The 19929-nt window shown below is 36.5% G+C and overlaps 1 protein-coding gene and 1 pseudogene across 4 annotated transcripts in view; both read right to left on the bottom strand.

The window, feature by feature from the left end:
- Window positions 1-19929, bottom strand: part of LRRC49 (leucine rich repeat containing 49) — a 161883-nt gene that overhangs the window by 19767 nt on the left and 122187 nt on the right. For all 4 annotated transcript variants that reach the window (XM_055536862.1, XM_055536863.1, XM_055536864.1 and 1 more), the window contains 2 exons: window positions 2902-3139; window positions 885-1070 (listed from right to left, as the gene is read on the bottom strand). In XM_055536862.1, coding sequence (XP_055392837.1) covers window positions 885-1070; window positions 2902-3139 — 424 coding nt within the window. The remainder of the gene's footprint in view (window positions 1-884; window positions 1071-2901; window positions 3140-19929) is intronic.
- LOC129620989 (26S proteasome non-ATPase regulatory subunit 10-like) lies at window positions 9668-10551 on the bottom strand (annotated as a pseudogene).

Here is a 19929-nt window from a genome sequence, read left to right as displayed (position 1 = left end):
AATTTTAAGAGATAATCACACTAATACTAGTAGCATATTAAAAGATTTTTTCCTCTGGAGGATTATCTAAACTCAGTTCTGGAATTCCACAGTAGAAGAAGAAGCATTTCTCTCTCTTCTTCCAAAGTGATATTTAAAGAGAACATGATCTTTGGATAGCTGGGGGATTACCCTTGTGACAAGCTTAGCAGAATCAATCTGAAAAATAACTCTTTGCTAATAATTTTCCAGTTATTCAGGCTCCAGACCTGAATTATACAATGTAGATATGTCCAAGCAGCTGTTACAAACTATTAACAAAGCAATCTAGACTTTTACTTATGGTTGTTTTATTTCCTTTCTCATTCATGTTGACTTTTTCTTCTTTTAACTTTCCTCCTTGCTTATTTCTCCCTCTTACTCTTCTTTTTAAAATCACTCTTCTTTCCCTATGTACATTTTTTTTGCATGTTATTCTTCCCTTCCTCTATCACAACCTTTATTAAATGACATTTAGTATCACTTCCCCAGGCCCTTTTGCATGTCAGTATGTAAAACACTCTGAAAAACACAAAGATCATATTACTTACAGAAGTGTTCTTTTTCTTTTCACTTTAAACTATTATCCTATCAATCCTTCTTTGAATACTCAAAAACAAGAGAAAAAGTATTTACTGTTCACCATGATCTGGTTACTAATTTATTCACAAAATTTGCCTAGTATACTAGAAATTTTTAGACAAATATTTTTAGCTTTTCAACATTTTAAATGTGATGATTTTTTTAAAAAATTATTTCTCAAAAGTTCAATCATGATTTTATACATAAATTCCTGGATATTTTTATGATTATTTCCCTTTAAAAGGAACATTTTAATTCTATAGTTGACTTAGTGTTTAGCTTACCTCTGTTCCATTTATTTTCTGCATATTAAAATGGCTCAGCCTAAACAGGACATAATATTTCCAGAGTGTAAAATTGACAACTGGATTTCCTTGAGGATCAATTGTCAACTGGTCAACTCGACGGAGCTGTGCTAATGCATTGAATTGCTGCAGCATTACAAGATTTGTTTCCTTGAATTTAAGGTGCTACAATAATAAACAAAAAAAGGGGTGAATATTGACTCTAACCATCTTAAAATGTTACCATTAAAGCTTCACTATCATTCCCCAAATAAGTCTAAACTAGCTAGTATGTTTTCATTAAACCAACTAAATGTATTAAACTTAAATACTTTTAATCCATCTAATACAAAATTATTGATAGAATATATTAAGCCACCCAATATTGAATTCGAAGTGATTTCCATTCTGCAAAGGACATTCACCTATCTATTAACTAACTACATTTCTAAAAAATTATATAAATATACAATAATTCAGACTCTTCCAGATATTACAATGATTTTATATGCTTTACATGGAGATTAAATCTACAAAGGAAAAACCAGAAGTAAAATTTTCAGAACTTTACAAATACAGGGCTCACAGTACTTCTGAGAAGAACTAGTTAACCATTACTACTTTTATCTTGCTAATTAGTATGTAGGCTACTTAAACTGGCTATCAGAAAACAAAATACTAACACTGAAATGCTGATAGAAATGTTCTGTCTGTGAATTTGGATGATCTTTTCTAAACGCACTGTCTCCACTTCTATCCTTTTTATTAGAAAGAATATAACAAAAGAACAAAATACATTATAAAAGGGTTGGTGATGAGGAAACCGGAATTGAAGGAGACACATGTACCCCAATGTTCATTGCAGCACTGTTCACAATAGCTAGGACATGGAAGCAACCTAGATGTCTATCGGCAGACGAATGGATAATAAAGCTGTGGTACATATACACAATGGAATATTACTCAGCTATTAAAAAGAATGCATTTGAATCAGTTCTAATGAGGTGGATGAAACTGGAGCCTATTATACAGAGTAAAGTAAGTCAGAAAGTAAAACACCAATACAGTATACTAACGCATCTATATTGAATTTAGAAAGATGGTAATGACCTTATATGCAAGATAGCAAAAGAGACAAAGATGTAAAGAACAGACTGTTGGACTCTGTGGGAGAAGGTGAGGGTGGGATGATTTGAGAGAATAGCATTGAAACATGTATATTACCATATGGAAATAGATCACCAGTCCAGGTTTAATGCATGAGACAGGGTGCTCGGGGCTGGTGCACTGGGATGACACTCAGGGATGGGCTGGGGAGGAAGTTGGGAGGGGGTTCAGGATGGGGAACACATGTACACTCATGGCTGATTCATGTCAATGTATGGCAAAAACCACTACAATATTGTAAAGTAATTAGCCTCTAATTAAAATACATAAATTTTTAAAAAAAGGGTTGTTGAGGGAAATCACTAGCTAATTGAGAAAAACACAATGATAATAAAAACTCAAGAGAGAACTCAGAAATCACAGCTTTCACAAATTCATACTAATAATTAATATAATAATACCATAACTGGAGAAGGCGAATGTCTCAAAGTAACTTTAATGAGCTATTAAAATGGTTTTGAATGTTGTTAGGAGACTACTATAAAAATTATATGTGAGTATACTTGTGCTGTCAATACCAGGTACAGTAAATGAATATACAATAGAGACTTAGATGAGGTCCTGTGGAAAGTTTCCCAAAGTAGAAGCACGTCACTTGAATAAAATTACATTGGTCCTTCATACTCCATAAGGAAGCCTTTTCTAGAGAGAAAATTTTCAATATTAACAGAATACTGCAAGGCCATTTATGAATACTAATTTAAATCTCAGATTCACAAATTCAACACAAGAACTTAGTCTCCCTGCCAGATAGAAACGGCATAAATAAAAGTTAAAATAGGTCCTTGGCCTGAATATACAAGTCATGACTGAGAAGAATTCAAATATACAACAAAAAGGAAATGTTTACCAGAGAATTAGGAAACTTGATCTTCAATTTGGGAAGCACTTGGACGATTTCATCAAATTCTATGAAAGTGAAGGACACCGTTGTCACCATGCCTGCTGTCTGCACACTCCAGTTCCGATCCAGGCACTCCAGCGCTCCCGAGCCATACAGGGAAAGCGTGTCTCCATCCACTTCAACAAGGTGTGTGTCTGTGACAGACAGCTCCTGGAATGCACTGCTGAGTCCTGAGTCCAGAGACCTGGGAAACCCGTCATATAATCTTAATGAAAGTTTTATCATGCAAAGTAAACACCACATTATAAAGATCTGTTGGAAAAGGTATTTGAAATTTTACATCCATTTCTTTTTATTTCAATAATTAAACCCAGAGCACTAAAGACTAATTTTCAATAGTACATCTGCAAGCTTTATATTCTTCTATAGTCATATACTTTAATTTAAAAAGAGGCACATGTGAACAAAAAGTTACTACTTTTAAACCCAAATTATTTACACTGATGAAAGAGAATTGATATTCTATTTAGTTTTAAAACAACACATTTAAGATAATCAAGAAGGACCTACTGTATAGCACATGGAATTCTGCTCAGTGTTATATGGCAGCCTGGATGGGACGGGAGCTTGGGAGAGAATGGATACATGCATATGTATGGCTGAGTCCCTTCACTGTTCACCTGAAACTATCACATTGTTAACTGGCTATACCCCAATACAAAATAAAAAGGTTTTAAAAAAAGAAAAAAGAAAACAATCCATTTAATATAGCATAGATACTTTTGCATGTCAAAACAAGTAAGTTTTCCTACTCTGGCAAGTATTTCACTGTCTGGCTGAAAAAACTGCATTTTACAGAATAATATTTCTATAGTAAGAACAATGTAATATAAAACTATGTTTGTAAAATACTTGGGAATTCACATAATAACTGCTAACAATAGTTTCTCTCGGAAGCTTGACTAAGGGGTAATTTTGACTCCACATTTTTTATTACTTCAATATTGTTTGAAAATATGCAAGTGTATATATATTACAGTTATAGGCAGCAATATCAACCAAGATTTCCTCCCCGTATTGAAATAAGAAATGATAAAAAATCCACTACATACACATACAAAATAACTTCACATACTCTACTGACTATGATAACGGTTAATATTTTCAAAGTTAGAGCCCCACTTCTGTGAAAGGTTACCTAAATGAATGCTCTTGAAGAAGAAAAGAAATAGCTTCAGTTCAGTCGCTCAATTGTGTCTGACTCTTTGCGACCCCATGGACTGCAGCACGCCAGGCCTTCCTGTCCATCACCAACTTCCAGAGCTTGCTCAAACTCATGTCCATCGAGTTGGTGATGCCATCCAACCATCTCATCCTCTGTTGTCCCCTTCTCCTGCCTTCAATATTTCCTAGCATCAGGGTCTTTTCCAATGAGTCAATTCTTCACAACAGGTGGCCAAAGTATTGGAGTTTCAGCTTCAGCATCAGTCCTTCCAATGAATATTCAGGACTGATTTCCTTTAGGATGGACTGGTTGGATCTCCTTGCAGTCCATGGGACTCTCAAGAGTCTTCTCCAACACCACAGTTCAAAAGCATCAATTCTTAGGCGATCAGCTTTCTTTATAGTCCAACTCTCACATCCATACATGACTGCTGGAAAAACCATAGCCACTTGACCCAACTCAAATTTTCTGCTTCATGAATACAGACACAACTATTTGTTACTCAACCTCAAAACTCAAACAATGCTTTGTTTTCATTATGGAATTTTGCTTTTAAATGGTATTTATTTGCCATTACTAACATATTAATGTTTTGCCTTCCTTTGGACTCCAACAGAATTTTGTATACTCCTCTGATACATCACTTCTCATATTCAATCATAATTATTGGTTTACAATTCTGGCTACATTTTTTCATCTTTGGAGGGTCTGGAATCTATTAATGGGCTTTTCACAATGTAAATGATTGCATTATTAAAGATCTTCAGAAGTTTTATAATGTTGATGTTGTGAGTAAGACTGACAAACCATCAACTTGGTGGTTTATTATGCTTTATTAGATTCCCATGCAGTTACTCCATAGGCACCAGTTAACATGTAACATATTTGTTAACACAATAAGAAGTTGAGTAATAACATCCATCAACTTTGTGAATATGCGACCAAGAAAATATAAAAAGGATTGATTTCTGCCAGGTTAGTGCTCATGGCAATGATTATTATACAGTAATAATCAAACATTTAATGAGTACTGGTGTGTGAATAATCTTAGACAAAAATCCTATAAAGGTAATGGCTGATAATAAAACAAAAATAAGATGAAAATTAAGAGTTTCTTATATTGTGGTTTGTGTGATAACTGTGTGTTGAGCTATGTAGAGCAGGTGGAGCTAGTGATAAACAATCTGCCTGCCAATGCTGGAGACACAAGAGACACGGGTTCGATCCCTGAGTCTGGAAGATCCCCTGGAGTAGGAAATGGTACCCTGCTCCAGCATTCTTGCCTAGAAAATTTCATGGGCAGAGGAGCCTGGTTGGCTATAGTCCATTGGACGGCAAAGAGTTGGGCAAGGCTGAGCGACTGAGTGCACACACAACCTGTAGAACATATAATCATTTCTAGAATAGAATAAAGGAGTTACATTTCAATACCACTAAAATAAAGATGGCTTATGAAAAGAATACACACCATGGTTACAGCACTTGCCATACTGTACTGCAATTGCTTGTTTCCTTCTCTGTCTCTCTTACTAAATAATGTGATCCTTGAGGGTTCAAACTCTGTCACATTCACCATAGTAGATCAGCACCTAGCACAGTTCCTAGCACATGTTGTGCTCAATAAATATTTCTTCAAAGAATTAATGAATGAGACGATTATGAATTTTCTTATGAGTATCTACTGAATCTTTAAAAGGGTGTTCCAACCATCAACTATTGTTTGAACAAAGGGGCAGAGTCGGTGATAAAGACACAGGCTAAGGGGTTAGTAAGACAGTTCTCACAGGTGCTGCTGCTGCTAAGTCTCTTCAGTCGTGTCCGACTCTGTGCGACCCCATAGATGGCAGCCCACCAGGCTCCCCCGTCCCTGGGATTCTCCAGGCAAGAACACTGGAGTGGGTTGCCATTTCCTTCTCCGATGCATGAAAATGAAAAGTGAAAGTGAAGCCGGTCAGTCGTGCCTGACTCTTAGCGACCCCATTGTCCGCAGCCCACCAGGCTCCTCCGTCCATGGGCTCTTCCAGGCAAGAACACTGGTGTGGGGTGCCATTGCCTTCTCCTCTCACAGGTGAGGCAAACACAAATAATGAAAAAGTAAAGTCAAGGCAAAAAAAAAAAAGTTTGCTAGTTAATGTAGTGATACCTGATGGCCACGATACTCAGCGAAAGAAGCTGAATCATAGCTATGAGAAGTTGCGTTGTTTACATAGTCTGTTTGAACATGTCTTATCTTTTTTCCATATGATTAAAAGTTTAAGAATATAAACTTCAAAATAAAATGCCTTTATTAGAAAAATGGTTATTTTCTTTAAAAGTTTTTTAGTAAACTGTTGAGAAGATAAGTGAAATAATAAATAATCCTAGCCTGAGCAAAACAGTTATACAGGTCCAAAACAAAGCAGAAGTAATTTCCAACTGCTGTAGACTTCATATGGACATTCAGTAGAAACAAATGGCAAGTTTGCTGGGCTGCAGCTAGGAAACAAAGCACCTGTTAAATAGGTCTTACAGGACCAAACCTTTTTCAGTTTTTTTTCCCCTCTATTAAAAAGAAGGAACTTTATTTTTTAAATTAATTTATTTATTTTAATTGGAGGCTAATTACTTTACAATATTGTAGTGTTTTTTTGCCATACATTGGCATGAATCAGCCATGGGCATACATGTGTTCCCCATCTGAACCCCCCTCCCAACTTCCTCCCCATCCCATCCCTCAGGGTCATCCCAGTGCACCAGCCCTGAGCACCCTGGGCTGGCAATCTGTTTCACATATGATAATATACAAGTTTCCATGTTATTCTCTCAAATCATCCCACCCTCACCTTCTCCCACAGAGTCCAAAAGACTGTTCTTTACATCTGTGTCTCTTTTGACATCTCACATATAGGGTCATCATTACCATCTTTCTAAATTCCATATAGATGTGTTAATATATGTATTGGTGTTTTTCTTTCTGACTTACTTCACTCTGTATAATAGGCTCCAGTTTCATCCACCTCATTAGAACTGATTCAAATGTATTCTTTTTAATAGCTGAGTAATATTCCATTGTGTATACGTACAATTTTCTTATCCATTTGCCTGCTGATGAACATCTAGGTTGCTTCCATGTCCTACCTATTGTAAACAGTGCTGTGATGAACATTGGAATACACGTGTCTCTTTCAGTTCTGGTTTCCTCAATGTGTATGCCCAGCAGTGGGATTGCTGAGTTGTATGGCAGATCTGTTTTCAGTTTTTTTAAGGAATCTCCACACTGTTCTCCATAGTGGCTATACTAGTTTGCATTCCCACCAACAGTGTAACAGGGTTCCCTTTTCTCCACACCCTCTCCAGCATTTATTGCTTGTAGACTTTTGGATCGCAGCCATTCTGACTGGTGTGAGATGGTACCTCATTGTGGTTTTGATTTGCATTTATCTGGTAATGAGTGATATTGAGCATCTTTTCATGTGTTTGTTAGCCATCTGTATGTCTTCTTTGGAGAAATGTCTGTTTAGTTCTTTGGCCCATTCTTTTGATTGGGTCGTTTATTTTTCTGGAATTGAGCTGCAGGAGCTGCTTGTATATTTTTGAGATTAATTCTTTCAGTCAGTTGCTTCCTTTGCTATTATTTTCTCCCATCCTGAAGGCTGTCTTTTCACCTTGCTTATAGTTTCCTTCATTGTGCAAAAGCTTTTAAGTTTGATTAGGTCCCATTTATTTTTGCTTTTATTTCCATTACTCTGGAAGGTGGGTCATAGAGGATCCTGCTGTGATTTATGTCAGAGAGTGTCCAGCCTATGTTTTCCTTTAGGAGTTTTATAGTTTCTGGTCTTTCATTTAGATCTTTAATTCATTTTGAGTTTATTTTTGTGTATGGTGTTAAAAGTGTTCTAGTTTCATTCTTTTACAAGTGGTTGACCAGTTTTTGCAGCACCACTTGTTAAAGAGATTGTCTTTTCTCCATTGTATATTCTTGCCTCCTTTGTCAAAGATACGGTGTCCATAGGTGCATGGATTTATCTCTGGGTTTTCTATTTTGTTCCATTGATCTATTTTTCTTTGTGCCAGTACCATAGTGTCTTGATGACTGGAGCTTTATAGTATAGTCTGAAGTCAGGCAGGTTGATTCCTCCAGTTCCATTCTTCTTTCTCAGGATTGCTTTGGCTATTTGAGGTTTTTTGTATTTCCATACAAATTGTGAAATTATTTGTTCTAGTTCTCTGAAAAATACAGTTGGTAGCTTGATAGGTATTGCATTGAATCTACAGATTGCTCAGGGTAGTACACTCATTTTCACTATATTGATTCTTCCGATCCATGAACATGGTATATTTCTCCATCTATTTGTGTCATCTTTGATTTCTTTCATCAGTGTTTTATATTTTTCTATATATAGGTCTTTTGTTTCTTTAGGTAGCTTTATTCCCAAGTATTTTATTCTTTTCATTGCAATGGTGAATGGAATTGTTTCCTTAATTTCTCTGTTTTCTCATTATTAGTGTATAGGAATGCAAGGGATTCCTGTGTGTTAATTTTATATCCTGCAACTTTACTATAGTCATTGATTAGCTCTAGTAATTTTCTGGTGGAGTCTTTAGGGTTTTCTATGTAGAAGATCATGTCATCTGCAAACAGTGAGAGTTTTACTACTTCTTTTCCAATCTGGATTCCTTTTATTTCTTTTTCTTCTCTAGTTGCTGTGGCTAAAACTTCCAAAACTATGTTGAATAGTAGTGGTGAGAGTGGGTACCCTTGTCTTGTTCCTGATTTAAGGGGAAATGCTTTCAATTTTTCACCATTGAGGATAATGTTTGTTGGGGGTTTATCATATATGGCTTTTACTATGCTGAGGTATGTTCCTTCTATGCCTGCTTTCTGGAGGGTTTTTATCATAAATGGATATTGAATTTTGTCAAAGGCTTTCTCTGCATCTATTGAGATAATCATATGGTTTTTATCTTTCAATTTGTTAATGTGGCGTATCACATTGATTGATTTGCAAATATTGAAGAATCCTTGCATCCCTGGGATAAAGCCCACTTGTTCATGATGTATGATCTTTTTAATATGTTGTTGGATTCTGTCTGCTAGAATTTTGTTAAAGATTTTTGCATCTATGTTCAACAGTGATATTGGCCTGTAGTTTTCTTTTTTGTGGCATCTTTGTTTGGTTTTGGTATTAGGGTGATGGTTGCCTCATAGAATGAGTTTGGAAGTTTACCTTCTTCTGCAATTTTCTGGAAGAGTTTGAGTAGAATAGATGTTAGCTCTTCTCTACATTTTTGGTAGAATTCAGCTGTGAGGCTGTCTGGTCCTGGGCTTTTGTTTCCTGGAAGATTTCTGATTACAGTTTTGATTTCTGTGCTTGTGATGGGTCTGTTAAGATTTTCTATTTCTTCTTGGTTCAGTTTTGGAAAGTTATATGTTTCTAAGAATTTGTCCATTTCTTCCAAGTTGTCCATTTTATTGGCATATATTTGCTGATAGTAGTCTCTTACGATCCTTTGTATTTCTGTATTGTTGTTGTGATTTCCCCATTTTCTTTTTTTTTTTTTTTTTTTTTCAATACAGAATAATATATTAGAGTAGAACAATGTCAACAGTTGTTCAATGCCTGGAAAGCAAGTTGTAAGCTAAGAACAAATAACTCAGCAGGAACAATAGTAAACATGTTTACAAGACTTGGGAGGTGAAAAAACTTCATCATTCATAGATGATGTCTTATGCACAAGTACATTAGTTACCAGTACATTAGGGGACAGCCACAAAACAAAGTAAGACTAAATCCAAGCTGCTTAGCTTTCCACCATTCTCTTGAGTATTAAACCCAGCCCACCTTTGGCCACTTGCAGGGGTGTTTTTTCTTCTTTATTCTCAATGTAAATGCTTGCTCCTTGGGACACCAGCAATTTTGCTTCTTCCACTCTCTCTTCATCACAGGCTAAGTGTCCTTGGCTGCTGCGCGGTGCATTGCTATGGCCTCATAATGGTCCTTAGCGTCTGGATTAGCTCCACCTTCCAGTAACATGACAGCAATCTCATGCCTGTTTTTGGAAGCTGCATAATGTAGGGGAGTACAGCCATTTTGATTGACAGCATTCACTTGAGCACCTTTTCCCAGAAGGGCTTTGACAATCTCATCTCGGCCAGCGGAAGCAGCAATATGAAGAGGAGACCACCCTGCATCATCTTTATCATTCACTGGCACTCCAAGTTGCAGCAAGAATTCAACAATTTCTGTATGTCCAGCTGAGCATGCCCAATGCAACGCTGTCCTGCTGTCCTGGTCAGTCCTAGTGGCCAGGGACTTATCCGCCAGGATCCTCTCCTTTAACTCCTCCAGCTTCCCGCTGTAGGCCAGGTTGCAGATCATTAGGTTAGACACACACCCCTCCATTTCGCTTTCCCAGGATCTCGGTGCAGCCAGGGTTTCCCCATTTTCATTTCTAATTTTGTTGATTTGATTCTTCTCCCTTTTTTCCTTGATGAGTCTGGCTAATGGTTTGTCTATTTTATTTATCTTCTCCAAGAACCAGCTTTTAGCTTTGTTGATTTTTGCTATGGTCTCCTTTGTTTCTTTTTCATTTATTTCTGCCCTAATTCTTATGATTTCTTTCCTTCTACCAACACTGGGGTGCTTCATTTCTTCTCTTCTAGTTGCTTTAGGTGTAGAGTTAGGTTATTTATTTGATTTTTCTCTTGTTTCTTGAGGTAAGCTTGTATTGCTATGAATCTTCCCCTTAGCACTGCTTTTACTGAATCTCACAGGTTTTCGGTTGTTGTGTTTTCATTTTCATTCATTTCTATGCATATTTTGTTTTCTTTTTTTATTTCTTCTGTGATTTGTTGGTTACTCAGAAGCATGTTGTTTTAGCCTCCATATGTTTGTATTTTTAATAGTTTTTTTTTCCTGTAGCTGACATATAATCTTACCGCATTGTGTTCAGAAAAGATGCTTGGAATGATTTCAATTTTTCTGAATTTACCAAGGCTAGATTTATGGCCCAGGATGTGATCTATCCTGGAGAAGGTTCCATGTGCACTTGAGAAAAAGGTGAAATTTGTTGTTTTGGGGTGAAATGTCCTACAGTTATCAATTAGGTCTAACTGGTCCATTGTATCATTTAAAGTTTGTGTTTCCTTGCCAATTTTCTGTTTAGTTGATCTATCCATAGGTGTGAGTGGGGTATTAAAGTCTCCAACTATTATTGTGTTACTGTTAATTTCCCCTTTCATCAGATCAGATCAGATCAAATGAATTGCTCAGTCATGTCCGACTCTTTGTGACCCCATGAATTGCAGCACACCAGGACTCCCTGTCCATCACCAACTCCCGGAGTTCACTCAGACTCATGTCCATCAAGTCAGTGATGCCATCCAGCCATCTCATCCTCTGTCGTCCCCTTCTCCTCCTGCCCCCAATCCCTCCCAGCATCAGAGTCTTTTCCAATGAGTCCACTCTTCGCACGCAGTGGCCAAAATACTGGAGTTTCAGCTTTAGCATCATTGCTTCCAAAGAAATCCCAGGGCTGATCTCCTTCAGAATGGACTGGTTGGATCTCCTTGCAGTCCAGGGGACTCTCAAGAGTCTTCTCCAACACAACAGTTCAAAAGCATCAATTCTTCGGCGCTCAGCCTTCTTCACAGTCCAACTCTCACAACCATACATGACCACAGGAAAAACCATAGCCTTGACTAGACAAACCTTTGTTGACAAAGTAATGTCTCTGTTTTTGAATATGCTATCTAGGTTGGTCATAACATTTGCCTTACATATTGCAATGTTCCTGTGTTGGGTGCATATATATTTATAATTGTTATATTTTCTTCTTGGATTGATCCTTTGATCATTGTTTCAGTTATTTTCTGAATGAGGCTCAAGGTCAGCCTCAAACTCTGGCCAATAGGAAATAGAGGAAGCTGTTCCTCAGGTAAAATATGCCCTGATTTCCATAAAAAAAAATTATTCAGGAAGTTTTCTCCCCATGTTCATATGTTGGGGATTGTCCTTCCAGTTTTTCTTGTATGCCTAAAGATATGTCCACATCTTTTTAGTCAAACATACCTACATATTATTTCTTTTGCTCTATCATTCATTTATTGGCCAAACTTTTGCTAAAAGCTCACTGTATACAGGGCACTGTCCTAAGAATTCTGTCATAGGCAACCAGCTCATCTGCATTGAAAAAGTCAATCAGAACAGAAATCATAGGCAAGTTTTTTGATACATCAAAACTTTCTTCACTTTTACTGACTTATGGCCCCAGAAAAATAACTGCTCAAATAATACTCTGTAATTAAATTAATAAGCAAATGGGTATAATTTCTAAAGACCTTGACTCCATTAAACAAATAGGTTAATCTGGAGAGGTATTCATTGGGGATATAAAGATAATAGTTACTTATGCTTAAGGAGCTCCCATTCTGTATGAGGGTGGAAAGCAAGATAAATATATACATTAATCCTAATATAGTATGCTTATTATCACACAATGAATATTTAAGCAATATGTTACAGAGGAAGAATGACTAATTCTGCTAGTGCGGAGAAGTCAGGTTTCAGAAGGAGGTAGTATTGATATTTGAACTGGTCTTTGAAAGATAAACAGCAGAATTTTATCAGAAGTAGAAAGAAGAAGCATACTTTATGTAAGAAAAACAGAATGAAGAGAGGCACAGAAGCCTAATTATAACATACTCAGTTAAAAACAATTTCAATATGGATAGAACACTGAAATTAAGAAATTAAACACTAAAATATATAGGGGATTAGAAGCTGAAGCTGAAGTCAAAAAAATCAGATTTTATCCCATAAGTTTGAGGAGCAGAAAAAGATTTTTAAATAAAAAAGTAACAGAACCATATTCAATGCAAGTTTTTAAGCATCTCCAGTGTGCCATGCATGGAGCTAGGCTCTGTGGCTGGGAATAAAAAGATGAATAAGATATGTTCCCTGCCCTCAAGGACCCACTTGAGACAGATATGTTGGTCAATTTTGTGGATGAGGTAGTTATTAAGGAGAGACTGAATGGAGGGAGGTTAGTAGGAAGACTAGTGCAATAGTGTCAGCTATGTAACAAAAGAGAAGGCATCATGCAGTGGAAAAGGCACTGGCAAGAAAATCAGATAGAGCTTAGTTCAAATCCTAGATTTGCCAGAATAAACAGATGACTTTTGGAGCAAGTGCCTGAATTTCTTTGTAGTTTCAGTTTCCTTATACGTAAAATATTGATCATAATACATATTTTTTCAGAGTTGTTATTAAGACTAGAAGTAATATTCTAAACCACATGGTGGTGGTGGTTTAGTTGCCAAGTCATGTCTGATGCTTGTGACCCCTTGGACTGTAGCCCACCAGGCTCCTTTGTCCATGGGACTTCCCAGGCCAAAATACTGGAGTGGGTTGCCATTTCCTTCTCCAGGGAACATTCCCGACCCAGGGATCAATCCTAAACCATACTTAATGCTTATTTCAATAGATTTTAATGATAATTATTAATAAAAGAACACAGATATACCAGATATTTGAGAGATCATAAAAGGAGGACTTAGTGACTGTGAGGATGGAATGACAGGGAGGATTCAAAAGGTTTAGAGTAGGTGATGGAGTCAACCTGGCCTAGGTTTTACCCCTGTCAAGGCTAAATTCATGCTTTAAGAAATGTGGTATTCCTCTACAGAGGATCCATGCTTTATAATTTGTTTTTCCATGAAGTGTAATACATTTCAATGTATATTTCCCAATTCAAGTACTATTTATATAACAGTAAGGCAGTCTGCCATCAAATAGGAATTCTCTTAAAGATTTTTAGAAGTTAATTCCAAGTCCATGTGTTCATTAATCCAACTCAACCTTTATATAAGAATGAATCAGAAAAATATTCTACGCCTTCCTAATTAGTAAAGGACTCTTAAGACTAGATGATTAACTTAATGCAATAAAGTAATAAGTCCCAGAAAGCCAGGCTAAATGGAGAATATACTCTTAAATGCCTAAGTGGAGAGAAAAGACAATATTTCAGAGGATTACAGGTTTTTTTAAAAAAAAAATCTTTATGCATTCTATAACAAGCTAGAATAGAAAGACTTAAAATATTTCGGAAGATTCTTTTCCCAACGAATAAGTGGTGCTGATTCCTATAATAATGTATTTTATGAATTTCTATTACAACATTCATAGGTGTGGAAATTCGTTTTATGCATTATATTTTATTATAGTAGTGTTGGCTAAAATACCACACTGTTCATAGACAGGAAATGACCAAAAATAAACCAGCTTCACTGTATGCATCCAATGTAAGCAAAGAAAACATTACACCACGTACTTTCCCATTTCTGGCAGGGGAAAAGAAACCTGTAATATGTCATTTTACTATAGAGCTGTCCCAAGTACAGTGAACAGTGAAATCATTAATGGGATATACCAAAGTTTTACAAAATTTCTTCCCTTTATGTGACTATAATTTTTTCATGGACACTTATTTCCAGCCGTTTAGTTACACACCCATAAGCCAAAGGTCAGAGACATTATAACACAAGAATTAGCCACTTTTTTGGCATTATGAAATACTAAAAACCGTAAATGAGATTGTTAAAAATGGAAAATCTCATGAAGCATTAAAAAGCAAATTGGAACCCTAAGGAAGAGACTCTGTGGCCCTCTGATTTTCTACCTTCAGATAGAGCCAGGCTTGTATCATTCCTAAAAGATGAAATTTAATTATATTTTTAAAGACTTACAGAGAATGTAGTAATAAAACTTCTAATCGTTAAAACGTTTCACCTTGTGCTTTCAGATAAAATAGTTGATAGAATTAGCATATGTTTAAAACCTCTCCCTCCAAGACCCCATTAAGGTAATTAAAAGGTTATAAACTCACAATAACAACAAGTAAAGAGGACAGGGGGAGACAGTCTTTAGCAAGAAGTTTCAGTAAATTTCTGGAAGCTGGGTGAAGAATTTTGAGTGAGGAAGGACAAAGGAAACCATAGCTCTGAATATGAAGTGGGGACAAGAACAAAAATGTCAGCCAAGATGCCCGAACTTTGGAAAGGAATAAACAGAGATATGATGGAAGATGGGAGTGAGAAGTGAGACTAACACAGGGAGGGGCCTTAATTGAAGATCTGCAAGGACCCTACTACTTCCTTCTTCCACTGCCAAAAAAACAGGCAGAGGGACACTGCACTTGATTCGGAAAAGCAAAGAATACTCAGCAAATAACACTGGGTCAACTGGCTATTCCTAAAGGGAGAAACAAAGAAATTCAACCCAACCTCAAACTTACAAATCAATTTCAGATGTAATAAAGACTAAAATAAGATAGGCCACATTTTAACCTTTAGGAAGACAAAATGGGAGAATATTTTTATAATCTCAGTGTAGTAAAAAAAAAAAAAGGTTTTACCCTTAAACACAATTCAAATGGGTAAACCATAGAAGAAAAGACAAACATATTGGTATCTTCAAAATACAAATGGTATTTAAAGTCAAACAAATATATGATATTGCTTAGGGGGAAAGCAGAGAGAGAAAAGAAAGCTCAGGACTAAAATCAGAGGAATTCTACCATCTAGAAGTTGAAAGGACAGAAGTACTTGAGGATATGAAAAAGACACATAATCCAAGTAAAAAGTAAATACTACTAGTAATATGATGTAAAACAATAAACTGTAAACAAAGATCCAAAAGGAAATAGTGAGATTAAATTAGGTCAGGGAGATAGCAGGCTTCAAAAAGAGTGGAGTCTATTTAATAGATATATAAGAAGTTCAAAGAAACTGAAATGTGGCAAAGGAAGCACAAATCTCTTTGTTAAACAAACAAAAACAGGCCATCAGAAACCCCAGATGAAAACAAACTATGTAAGAAAGGCATGGCTCAAATATGAAGCAAACTAAACTGCGGCATGGTTTTGAACAAACTTTGAAGCGTAACCTTTCAATCTGATACTAGGACTAGTTTTCTTGAATGGTTTAGGAAGCAGAAAATAAGATATAAGTATACAACTTGACTCTCAAGTGAAAAATAGTTACATGATAATTACACAATCACAGAAATTTAAACACTTTATCAGTTTTCAATCTTTGAAAGTGCAAGTCGCTCAGTTGTGTCCAACACTTTGCAATTCCATGGACTGTGGCCTGCCAGGCTCCTCTGTCCATGGGATTCTCCAGGCAACAATACTGGTGTGGGTAGCCATTCCCTTCTCCAGGGGATCTTCCCAACCCAGTGATCAAACCCAGGTCTCCCTCATTGAAGGTGGATTCTCTACCATCTGAGCCACCAGGGGAGCCCAAGAATACAGGAGTGGGTGGCCTATCCCTTCTCCAGGGGATCTTCCCCACCCAGGAATCAAACTGGGGTCTCCTGCATTGCAGGCAGATTCTTTACCAGTTGAGCTAATCTATAGAAGCTACCAACTAACAAATGTAATGGTTACAGAACAAATATAAATGATACTGATCTTGAAATATAAAAGTATAGTTCATAGACTACAACAAAATTAGAGTACCAAAGGAGAGAAAAAGGCAGGATAGAGAAGTCTGAAACTCCATCTCTCTATAAAGGCAACAAATACAATAGCAAAAACTATCAGAATCAACTTTTTCAGAATTCTGGAATCTAAGAAATATTACAACAATCAGGGGACTGTTTAATGAAGAAAAACAATGCTGATTTTTACAGAATTTAAGACAATTCTGTGGCATTTAAGGTTACCCTGTTCCCATCCCCTACTTCCCAGCTCAGTGGCAGCCTTGAACATGTCAGCTCACATTCCTTGTGTGTGTTGCTGGTACCAGAGGAAGCAATACATATCTTACTATAAAAAAAACTGTGGTTATACATTTTGACATGTCTAGTAGCTCGCCAAAGGATCAGCTCAAGGACTTGCCTTTGTTTCCCTGCCTCTGAGCTGCCCCATAGCTGAAGCGGCTTCCTGGGTGGCAGTTTTCAAAAGTATTTAAAGGCAAAAATGTATTTAGCTGCTGCCACACAGGGCAAACAATAGACAGACCAAAAAGACTAGGAAACAAGAGGCTGGGGAAGAAGATATTTAGGGGAAGAAGGACTTTGGGAAGCTCCTGTGTATTCCAGGGAAGCTACAGGGTGACACTTAGGTCCACATTTATGCTCAGAAAAGTCTTTTCAGGTCTTTTCTGAACATCAACTCCAACCGTGGAACGACAAAGATAAACAGGGATTCTTAAAAGCAACAAGAGAGAAACAACTAGTCCTGTATTAACAAAAAGAATCTTCAATAAGATTAATAGCCAACTTCTCATCAGAAACCATGGAAGACAGAGGCAGTGGGATGGCATATTGAAAGAAAAAAAAACAAAAAAAAACTGTTAACCAAGAATTCTGTATCCAACAAAATTGTACTTCAAATCTGAGGGAGAAATTAAGACATTTCTAGATAAACAAAAATTGTGAGAGTTCATTGCTAGTACACCTGCTCTATAAAAAAAAAATGCTAAAGTTGTCCTTTAGATTGAAATGAGAGGAACCTGGACCATAACTCAGTCACATGAAGAAACAAAGAATACTAGAACAGATAATTATACAGATAAATATAGAATCCAGTGTCGCTGTATTTTTAGTTGGTAACTCCTCTTTATTCTTGCATGATTTAATAGACAAATGCATAAAATAGTACCTATAAATCTATGTTAATGTCCACACAATGTATAAAGACAAAATTTGGAGCTATATGAGAGCAAAGTGTTTACAAATTAATACAACTAAATTTGTATTAATGCAAACTAAACTGTTAAATATTAAGATATCAGTTATATTCCTTAGTGAAAGTGTTAGTCACTCAATTGTGTCCGACTCTTTTGCAACCCCATGAACTGTAGCCCGCCAGGCTCCTCTGTCCATGACATTCTCCAGGCAAGAAAACTGGAGGGGGAGCCATTCCCTTATCCAGGGGATCTTCTTGACCCAGGGATCAATCTCATATACATTCAAAGATTTGGTAGAAATGGAGTCAGCAAGATACACTTAAAAGGGTGAAAGTAAAAGTTGCTCAGTTGTGTCTGACTTTTTGTGATCCCATGGACTATGTAGTCCATGGAATTCTCCAGGCCAGAATACTGAAGTAGGTAGCTGTTCCCTTCTCCAGGGGATCTTCCCAACCCAGGGATCGAACCCAGGTCTCCAGCATTGCAGGTGGACTCTTTATCAGCTGAGCCACCAGGGAAACCCACTTAAAGAGTAGTCAGCCATAAAAAACAACAAAATAATGCCACCTGCAGCAACATGGATGGACCTAGAGATTGTCATATTAAGTGAAGTCAGACAAAGACAAATATCATTTGATATTGCTTGTATGTAGAATCTTTTAAAAATGGTACAAATTAACTTATTTACAACACAGAAATAGAGTCACAGATGTAGAAAACAAACTTATAATTACCAGGGGGGAAGGAGAGAGGGAGGGAATGAGGGATATATACATTCACCACTATATATATATATATAGGTACCTAATAGGGACCTACCATATAGCACACTCTACTCAATATTCTGCAGTAGTCTATATGGGAAAAAAATCTAAAAAAGAGTGGATATATGTATATGTATAACTGATTCACTTTGATGTACACCTGAAACTAACACAACACAGTAAATCAACTATACTCCAATTAAAAATTTAAAAAATAAATAATTAAAAACAAAAATTAAATAAAAAAGAGTAGCCACATAGGTAAAAGGAAAATCAAGTGAATGTGCTTTCAAGAATATTAATGTAAAGATCCTATCAACAATGAGTATCAACTATGTCAATGGGTGTGGCATGTTCAAGCAAAATAAGAACTTGAAGTTCAAAAAGTCAATCTGGATTCTCTGTTTAAGAGCCCTTCATGTAGGCATATACAAGGTAAAATAAGCTCTTTAAGAAATATTCCTACCTTTCCAATGTAACAGATTTTACAGGAATCACAACCACAAGCCAAACTGAAAAAAAAAAATCTACAACTACTAGAAGTTGTGATTTTGCATTACAGTCTCTACTAATAATTTCTTGTCTATCTCTAAAGTGTTACTTTTCTGACTTCATAGATAAATGTCATCTATGTCTCCTTGAATTAAAAGTTTTTAGATCATCAAAAAGGGTTGGACCATGATAATGTAATCATGTCTTCATGGCACTTTGAACTTAACAACTGTAGAAATTTTTGCCAGAAACTGTGGATCTCTTTCCTAATAATTCATTACTGCTCTCCACATCCTCTGCATTGAACCCACACATCAATTTTCCCATCTCTTCCAAATTCTTCATTTGTGCTCTTTCCTTAAAAAGCCTCTAGCTTTGTGGAACTCCTAATAAAAGTTCTGAAACTCTTGGAAGCAATTTTAAGTCATAGTAATTTTCAGTAGCAGATACTTCTTTCTCTTGGAACCAACTGTTTTTTACAGGGTCACAAAATTTTTGGAAAAAAGTTGTTTTAAAAGTTTAGAGTATCAGGAAAGTCACATTAATAGTCTGGAGTCCACCTATCAGTCTGCCTAATAGTCAGAGTCCAGCAATCAGAGATAGTTTTGCCAGGTAAAAGAATCAATTAATGAACAATGACACTCCTGTAATCACTGCTGCTGGCAACACTAGTAAAATGTGAACAGTGAACATCTCTGTGATAAGGGCAGAGGATGCATGGCTGAGATTGGAAGGAGATAACGATGGTCACCATTGAATACTCTGGCCCTTGGTTCCACATCTAGTTCTATCAGCAATAACTTGAATGTCCACACAATAATAACTTCAACTCATCTTCTCTCCTCTTCTTCTCTCCTTATTCATTTCTACTCTTCTCC

Source organism: Bubalus kerabau, chromosome 10 (genome assembly GCF_029407905.1).
Source record: "Bubalus kerabau isolate K-KA32 ecotype Philippines breed swamp buffalo chromosome 10, PCC_UOA_SB_1v2, whole genome shotgun sequence".
NCBI lineage: Eukaryota > Metazoa > Chordata > Mammalia > Artiodactyla > Bovidae > Bubalus > Bubalus kerabau.
This window is presented reverse-complemented; position numbering and strand designations above follow the sequence as displayed.